The sequence below is a fragment of the Salminus brasiliensis genome, chromosome 16 (genome assembly GCF_030463535.1).
Source record: "Salminus brasiliensis chromosome 16, fSalBra1.hap2, whole genome shotgun sequence".
Classification (NCBI taxonomy): domain Eukaryota; kingdom Metazoa; phylum Chordata; class Actinopteri; order Characiformes; family Bryconidae; genus Salminus; species Salminus brasiliensis.
In genome coordinates, this window is record NC_132893.1 from 29,478,974 (window position 1) to 29,488,341 (window position 9,368).

The 9,368-nt window shown below is 42.5% G+C and overlaps 1 protein-coding gene across 1 annotated transcript; it reads right to left on the minus strand.

The window, feature by feature from the left end:
- Positions 1 to 210: 210 nt before the first annotated feature.
- Positions 211 to 6,169, minus strand: skor2 (SKI family transcriptional corepressor 2). Its single transcript, XM_072659104.1, has 7 exons — positions 4,343 to 6,169; positions 3,692 to 3,755; positions 3,301 to 3,378; positions 1,643 to 1,708; positions 1,352 to 1,450; positions 1,011 to 1,078; positions 211 to 270 (listed from the first exon to the last, which is right to left on the minus strand). Exons 1-7 carry the CDS (start codon positions 6,167 to 6,169, stop codon positions 211 to 213), a joined length of 2,262 nt encoding a protein of 753 aa, XP_072515205.1.
- Between the last annotated feature and the right edge of the window lie 3,199 nt (positions 6,170 to 9,368).

Sequence of the window (9,368 nt, forward strand, 5' to 3'; positions counted from 1 at the left end):
TGTATTTTAACCATTAAACATGCCAGAACGTGTGTTCTTGTGAATGTGCTGTAAGAAAAGTAATGATTATTACTCACTACTTACATGGACAATAATACAATCTGTCTGGGTTATTCCTACACTAAGATTAAAGGGTAATGTGCTATACAATAACACAAATACACATCCATAACCCCATTTTCTATTATATAAATGTATAATACTTACCATTCAGCTTTTGTTTAGGTGTGTGCCAACTTTTTCTTTTCTGATTATGTTTGCATAGGGAATCTGAAAAAATAAGATAAATAAATGGAATAATTATTTATAATAAGGTAATCATAAAAGGTACAGTCTAACATAAGGTAAAAAAAAACATTCAAGGTGCCCTTACATGTCCTAACTATTTGCTTACTGTTTAAAAAGGATCAAGCAGTTCCATCTTTGTTTTTTTCTTTATTTCCCTCCTTAGTCATATAAGCTTAACCAAAGATCCTTAAATGACTGATATTCTGCTGGAATTAGTGATCAGTTTCTTGTACCAACATGAATAACTGACTATTTTATGACCTACATGAGATGTAGATTCAGATGTTTCAGAAGCTAACCTCATTATTAGGGATGCATGATGATATAAGAGTGATATCATTATCAGCAGATAATTGTTAAATAAAACATTGGTCATTAGATATCAAGTTGCCTTTACATAATACTAAAATATGAATCCCTTATTATTAGATTAAATTAGACTTGACCAAGATGTGATTTCAAACTGATATTCAAACATGTATTTATTGTTTTCCAAAAGAGCAAAATGATTCAGTGATGCTAAACTACTGCATTCGAAAATATATGTATTGTACATTTTATAAATGTTTATGTATCTGTATCCGCAGATATGTACATGGAATATAATGCCATCTGCTCATAATTATCATACTGGTGCAAATCTAATTATTGCAGTATTTTAGGTCTATTGGTGTGACTAAGCCTGACCCTAAAATGATTCTATGAAATTGCAGAATGCTCACCATCTGTAGCTGCTGCACCATCTCTTCTCTGTAAGCCAGTTCCCTTTTCATTTGATCTTGGAAGTTGTCTGAAGAAGAAAAAGACTCTATGAAAATGAGGCACCATTTGACTAAATAAAAATGAGTCTCAGTTTCCTCATAGAACGTTACTGCACAGATTGCTACTCATCTGATTCCTATTAGCAAAAATTGTTATTGTTAAAGGGGCAGCTTGTAAAATAAGCTCATATTGGCTTCCATTTATTGAGTACGGAGAATTACACAGAGGCGCAGTGATGCAGTCCGGTTTTCAAATGCAAAGCCCCACATGAAAGAACTGTTAATCATCCGAATTAACTTACGGAAAACGGGAAAGGGTGAGCTGCCTTTGAGGGCGTGGAACTCCTGCTCCAGTCTTCTCCGCAAATCTATCTGCTCCAGGAGAACTTTTTGGAGCTCCTCTGAAAGAAAACCAGCACTGTAATTAAAACCAAAGTCTGACAACGTATCATACGTACCAATGTTATATTGTGGCACTGGTTTAAAATCAATACGACTCTGAAACGCTCTTAAAAGAAATGAAGGAGGCTTTTGTGAGCTTAATCCTTTTGTTTTGTTTGAGTGTTTAATGAGAAAGATATTTTTGACCTCACCTTTTTCCATGTTCTCAACATCTTTCTTGAGTGAAGCTGGTGAATGTGAGTCTTGACTGTGATCTGCTGCAAAACAAAAAGTCATATAAATGAGAAATTATAAAGAATCTTAATTTTAGACTGAATTATAGTATTAAAAAATGATTAGAGGCGGAAGGGCAGATTACATTCAATGTCAGTAAGAAATCTCATCAAATGACCAGTAGGTGTCAGTCTAACAATAACCTAAATGTATGTTTTCGCTCTCATCAGGCTGTTAGTGAAAGTGGGTCTAAAAAACAACCATAGAAGTCTTATTTATTATACTAGAAATAATGCTGTCAAATAGTTTCTCAAATCATTATATTGATCATTAATAGTATCTTTGTATTAAAACATATAAAAGGACTATCTTATCTTATCAAAAAATAAAATGAGCATGGGTCAGCATCTACATTTCCAGATAATTACACCCATCTTATCCAGTTCAGTGAAAATCTGAGCTTATCTGCTGTTACGATCGTCTAATCAAACACTCCTGCTGCTTAGTGACCCTAAAAAAATGGTATTAGTCTGCCAATGTGTCTGCTTGCTCTAAAAAGACAGCAATTTCATCTACAGGGCGAAGTTATTCCGAAGATAAGGTCATGTTATTGATTTTATTATTGTTATTGCACTGAAATATCAAATTATTATAACCTGCATGTCCTCAGGAGTTGCCATATTAGGCGTATTGCACCTCCACAGTATATTGGCAATGTGGGGGTGCCATGCTCTCTGTGTGCTGCACCGCAAATCAAATGCCTTAAATGAAGCAATCCAGCACATTTGTGTATATAATCCCCCCCTCGTTTCCCTCTCGCTCTCTCTCTCTCTCTATTTCACGTCTTGCCTCCTTAAGCCTTACAACGCTTTCCTCATTTGGAAAGCGGGCTTGTTCTCGCTCTCCTCCTCTCTCTGTCTCATTTGACAAGCAAATTTGCAGACACTGCCTGAGGATAACAACCTCGTTTGACAGTCAATTAACCGTGAATAGTCAAAGCCAAGGCAGTTTGCATTACATAAATGGAAAATTAGATTATTTTTTTTCTCCCAAGAAACAGAGCTCTCTTTAAGACACTGCCTTTAGACTCGGAAATCAGAACTTCTAATCACGTTCCCCACCAGCCCCTTGGAGACATTTAGCAATCAGGCAAAGGTGGTTTCATTTAATTTGTTTCATGTAATTTTTTTCAAACATATTATACATTATGTGAGGAGATCATTATCGGCTCGATAATATAAATGTTGGCATAGATGTCGTAAAACACTTTTAATGTCTCCCTGACAGATAAAAGGCAATAAGCTATGATCTTTGTAATGGAAGATTTTGCCAGGCAAAAGGCAATTATATCCATTTGATATTGTTCAAATGGTGATTGTCACCTTCCCTGTGCAGAGCTGATTGTCTTCTTGAACTGTTATGGCTCCCTACAGAACACATTTTCCCAATGACATTGTGGAGGGAACTGCTCCATTTTCAGACTGAGGCTGGAGTTGAGTATATATTCCATCCGCTCTTTTATATTTAGTCTAATCCCACGATCCTTCCAGGGATGTGTTTAGCTGTGTTGCACAAATTATTTGTGTATTTGTTTATTTGATTTTTTTAAGGGGGATGACAGTGATGAAGCATTTACCTGTGTTCTCCCTCCAGTATTCTGGTGCGGGTGTCTCCGTCTCCGGGAGGAAGAAACTGCTCTGTTCTTTGTTTTCTTCTGTAAGAGGACAGAGAGGTATTAATGGCATAAACGGAGAGGCAGCCTGGAGATGTAAGCCTGTAAAAATAAACACACTCAAGAAAAGACTCTCGGTGGAGATTTCTAGTTGCAGTGCGGAAATGTGGCTTAAGCCAGCCCTTGTTTCAATCGTGGCTTAATCCAACCCTCAGTCGTTTCATGACTAGTTTCATAAGTGCACTCTGTACTATAAAAAAAGCCCTTCAGTGGAACAGAGTGGCTGGATTACGGCATATGCCGCTTCGCATATGACCATGCTTTTCCTGTATTGTTGTATGTCCTGGTAACTTACCTGCACGGGCAGCTTTGTCTTTGGTTGCGTAAGCTGGGAGCCCATCGTCTCTGCTCTTGTGTGACTGCGAACACAAAGCACAACAGAAATCTGATGAGACCTGATTCATGTCTTGAGGCCAAAGACTACACATGGCACACCATACCCATATATCAGCCAGCCGAAAGCTCAGAAAGAGTTGGCCTTGAGAATGACAATGCTGTTGTCTGCAATTTGTTTAAGAGTCGGATAGGCCACATTGATTAACAGCTAAGGTGTTAATTGACGTTTGTACAAGTCGTAGTGTGTGTGTGTGCGTGTGTGTGCGTGTGTGTGCGTGTGTGTCGAGACTATCTGCTACAGCGCTGTTAAACAGCCCCTTCTCTCCCCCCTCTGTAGCTGCGAGTGACTCCTCCAGCTCCCTCAGTTAATGTAGTGTCGGCAGGTTAAAGACTAAAAGGGCTAATAGGCGGGAGTGACAAAAGGAGAGCAAATATAATGTCGCCATTAAACAAAACACGACTGGGCTTATTAGGAGGGATCAAAGCACTCTGAATATTTCATTTCTGCAGGGAGCGCCCGGCTATCAATCTCGTTATGCGCGTGGATCCCGCCAGTCTGTGGCCTGCATTTAAATAATAATTAGTTTAAGTGCCTGCAGGGAATATTTACATTTTTGTACGCGGCGGCGGCGGTGTCCTCCAGTGAGGCGTGAACGGGGCTGGGGACTTTGAGGGAGGTGGGTGGACTGACAGCCAGCCTGGGCTTGTCCTCTGCGGAGCTTTCAGAGGGGATGGTGGGGGGGAAGAGGGTCGTGTCTTTATCCCGATCCCCAGCGTTGCTGTCAGTGAGCCCCCGCAGGTGCAGGCCGCATGGTTGCTGCTGCTGTGCTGGCTGCTGTGGCTGCTGCTGCTTTAGGCTGCTGAAGTCTTCCTGCTCTTCATCCTGCTTGGTCTCCACATCCACCTCCTGCTCTTCGTCGCTCTCTCCACTCTCACTCTGGTAGCTGCAGCTGGTGCCTGGCGAGAGGTGCCTTTCAGCCCCCAGGTCTTCCAGGTTCCCGTGGAGCTTGGCGATGCTTTCAGCGTCCTTCACCACCGGGCGAAAGGCAGAGGAGTGGTAGCTGGCCTTGCGGGCCTGAAGAGAGGGAGCGTCCAGGAGCTTGAGCCAGCCTTCAGGGGCGGCGGGCCGCAGTTCGGGCGGATTCACGGGCGGGCATTCGCTCTCAAACAGCCCTGTTCTGGGGTTGGCACCCATGCCAGCTGCTGTGCCAGTCTCGCCCTGATCTGACAGGTCCAGGAAGGCCTGTCGCAGGGAGGGGGCTTCTGTGAGTGTGGAGAGAGCATTGGGCTGTGGCTGGAGGTACGTAGGCACCGGGATGCCGCCTGTCGCCCTAGGGGGCCAGAACATGCAGAAAGGAGGGTAAAAAGCGTCCTTGCGGCCCGGCCACAGCAGACCTGACAGTCCGCCGTTTTTCTGTCCACTGGCTGCCTCACCATCATCCTTCTTCTGTTGGCAAAGCCCGAAGGCTGGAAAGGTGTAGGGGCTGGGAAAGAGTGAGGTTGGGGGAAACTTCTGCAGCATCCCGAAGCCTTTGCTAGGCACCGGAATGACTGGGTAACTGCGTGGGTTCTTCCGCGGCGAGAGACCGCCAGCATCCAGGTCCTCGTCGTCCTCATACCGTCCTCTCTTCTGTCCGAGGTCAGACGAAATCACATGGGGTAGCACAGAGCTTACTGCCTTCACCGAGTCCATACTAGGGCAGTGTGTTGAAGGCAAGGCCCGCTTGCGGCTGCCTCCATTAAACATGGCCTTCACATCCTCCCAAGCAAACACCATGTCATCTGCTGGTGTCTTGTCCGACAGTTTCAGGTGCCGGCGCCAGGAGTTGAAGTTGGCGGCATCGGGCTGCGTGTACTTGGCCTCGGGTGTGCGGTGTGAGTGGAAGATGAACTTGTTGGGCGAGAAGTACATGTTGCAGTAGGAGCATTTGATGCACTTGGCTCTGGAGCTGTTGTAGCGGGCCGGGATGAAGCTGCCTCGGCAGCCCCAGGCACACTCGTGTGTCACATCGAACGCAAAGTTGTCTGGCAGCTTGGGCGGCGAGTTCTCGCCCAGAAACGACTTGCAGAGTCGCTCAGCCTCACGCTTGGTGATCATGCCGCAGCGGCGGGACGAGATAGGCATGGCCCCGGCCCGTCGAAGGATCTCCAGCTGAACGGGGGTGCACTGCACACATGTGATGCCCAGAGCCACCCTCCGGTTGTGGATTTCGTTGTAGCTGTAGTTCTTCAGCAAGGTGTTGGAGATCTGAGCCAGGCACAGGCGCTCCTGGTTGTCGATGACTAGCGAAACAATGGGCACCCCATACAGGATGACCTGACCCACCTGGTTGGGCTTGAGGGAGGATCTGGGTGGGGTGAGAGGTTCTTGCTGGAATGAGCTGGGTGGTGTAGCCATAATGATGTCGTTGGGTCCAGGGAGAAGACCTTTGTCCATCCTGTGGATACCTTAACTAGGAAACTGGGTGCAGAAAAAGGAAATAAAAAAATTCAGTCCCTTTAAAACATGACAATGTGAATGCATTTGTGTTATTCTAAGAAACAGGGTTTTTTTTTTTACAGTGGTGTTATACTCTAATGATGATGGATTTTGTAATAATGACAAAAGAAATATGAAGAATAAAAGTCTTGTTAAATAATAAAGAATAAAAGTCAGGTTAAATAATTACGTTTTGGTAATTATAAAAGGCAGAAAATGTGCGGGGCATTTGTATACATTTCCAACGGCAGGGATTTTATTATACAGAAGTGAGCGCTGCCCGTGTCATATGTAGTATTAACGCAAATCCGCATAATTATAAATAATTAGCACGAATTAAAAATGTACCTCTAAATATTTAACATATTTAAAATGCACTGATTCTGAATGAGAAAATAATTTAAAAATAAAAAATAATAATCAGGTATATTTAAAAAGCCGCCAAATACCACGCGAGTTATTAAAAATATTTTCAATCGAATAAAACATTTTAAATGAAACATTTATTTAAACATTAATTTTTAATAAAAATAAACATGTGGAAATGTATATTAAATGCATATAATATGCATTGATATTTATCAACATGAACATTTCACAATCACAATTAAAAAAATTATATAACAATTATAATGTCATATATAATAATATATAATATTATTATTATTATTATTACTATATATTCGCAATATAACACTAGCTATATAAAACCATCCCATTATAGCATTAAACGTCAACTATAATAATTACGAGCATTTCTTTTTTTAATTATTATTATTATTATTTTTATTATTATTATTATTTTATAATAATTACGGCATCATTCACACGCTATCGATACAGCTTTTAAAATGAAACAGCTTTAAAAAAAAATTAATATAGTTGCACACCGCAAATCCAGGCTAAACCCGAGCTGGACCTCGCTACGTCCAGAGAAGCCCAGTGTGAAAGTTTGAAGTCCCCCACCTGAGCTCCGTGTCCGGTCGGAGATATCCAAACCCGCTACAAAATGTGAAGCATGCCCGTGTTCCCTTCACGAATAACTACAGGAAGGTTCACCACTCGACCTAAAGTCAGTAAACACGACGAGGAAAACAAACACAACTCCAACACGAACGAGAGGCTCCGTACATCAGCCGCGTTAACACGAGCGAATGAGCGACTAAGTGCCGCCTTATTCGCTCTAAAAGACGTCTCGCCGGCGGCGCTGTTTTCCCTCCCACCCGTAAACCGACAAGTCCCGCCTCCACGCTCTACGATTGGCTGGTATTATCGCACATCCTGCACCGGCATTGGCTAGCAGCTCATACTCTCAAAAGCAATGCTGAATCCTGACCAATCCAGTGAGAGGGAAGGCGGGGCTTGTTCGGAATACGGGCGGGGAAAAAAAAGAACACGCTCGCGCCCCGTTTAGCGCCGATGATTGGTTCTGCCTTCGCGCCTCGAACTGCCTCGCGCAAAGTGGTGACGTTTAAGTAACGGCCGCTCGGGTTCGTTTAGCTGAAATGTTAAAAACGGAGCTTTTGTCTCGCATTTTTGTCTGTTTTATCACTTTTATCCGCATTTTTCTCTTCAAGATTAGTTTCGCCAGCGCGGCGTTTGTTGTGGTTAACATCATTAGATAGCTAGCTATGTTCGCCGACTGCTCGTTAATGTCCGGTAGACGTTGAATGTGACTGAACTGCTGTTCTGAGGTAAACGTTAGATAAATCGACAAGCTTCACGATGTCCGTCTCGTTTTATGGAGATAAACAGCTGTAAAAATAAAGGCTCATATTAAACAAATAGTGTTTAAATTACAGGAATGTAGCGCTGAATTTTATTAATACACATTTCTGTGGAAAATTAATTTCCATAAAAACTACAAATAGGTCTTGAAAATTCGGTATTTCAGCAATAAATCTTAATATTTTGTAGCTAAATTACTAACTGATATATATACCCTTAACTGATTACTCAAATATTACTGTAAATATTAGCCAGCTAGCTAGCATAGCTAGCTAACTACATACAATTAATTAGCTCACCAATTTAAGTCTCTATAATTGGCCTATTGGGTCTAATTACCTATTATTATTATTATTATTATTAGTAATAATAAAAAAGATAAATATAATAATAACATTAATAAATTGCTCATTGCTCTTTGCTCTGATTCACCTGTAGCCCATCCTGCTCACCCCAACTGTCCACTGTGCCTGGGCCTAAAGGTCATGGAGACAACTCATGAAGCCCATATGAATAACAGACACTTATTAATGAAGCCAGAGAGGAGAAAAAGGGACAACCTGCCATTTTTTCTTCATTACAGGAGCAGTGGACCCTCGATCGACCACAATCTACAGCAAAAGGGGCTAGAAGTGATCCTTTAAAACAGAAGACATCTCTTCTTCAAACCAGCTTATCAATAACATCCCCCTACAACACCCCCCTGTCAGGTTATTGATTTAACTGAGAAATTATTAAAAATTATCTCAGGCCTCTAAAGGACACATTAATGAATTTCTTTGCTTTCCAGGTGCCCGTGTTTCCAACCTTCAGGCCCATGGGCAGGTCTGAGAGCTGCTCCAGCGCTCCTGTGTGATTAATAGAGAACAAGTGGAGGTGAGGTGTTGGATGGGGTCCCATCTGCTGGCCTCTCAAACTCATTTGGAGCTGCCTTTGTCTCCTCTCAGGCTTAGGACAGGGCCAGTGCTGAGGCCAACACCAGGCTGGTTTCTGACACATATTAGCATGCTGGGTGGACTTAAGAGGGCTTACACACACACACACACACACACACACACACACACACACACACACACAAAGACACTGTGGAATAATCAGAAATAATCAAATCAAATATTTAAAAGAAGATAGAAGCAAAAACGGATGGAGATCTGGTTGATATCTCGTTTTTTTGTGTGTGTGTGTCTCTTCAGGCTTTGTCCCACTACTGCATGAACGCCAGCAGGACTTTGCTAGACCTTCTGAGCTGATCGTTGAACAACGAATAGCAATAAATCACGACGATAAATCAGAACTTTCCCTGATGGACAATAACTATAACTATATTGACAGAACACACAGCATGTGGGTATGCGGTTTGGGACGCAGCCCATAGTGGTGCAGTTTCTTTGGGGATACCACTTTGTAAAACGCACGTAGGCACGTAGGC

Bases quoted from the DNA above. Each gene is read 5' to 3' on its own strand.
- skor2 (XM_072659104.1), bottom strand. From the start codon at position 6,169: ATGGACAAAGGTCTTCTCCCTGGACCCAACGACATCATTATGGCTACA. The intron at 1,451-1,642 runs GTGAGGTCAAAA...GTTTTCTTTCAG, and splicing joins TGTTGAGAACATGGAAAAAG to AGGAGCTCCAAAAAGTTCTC. The intron at 1,079-1,351 runs GTAAGTTAATTC...TTTCTTCTTCAG, and splicing joins CTCACCCTTTCCCGTTTTCC to ACAACTTCCAAGATCAAATG.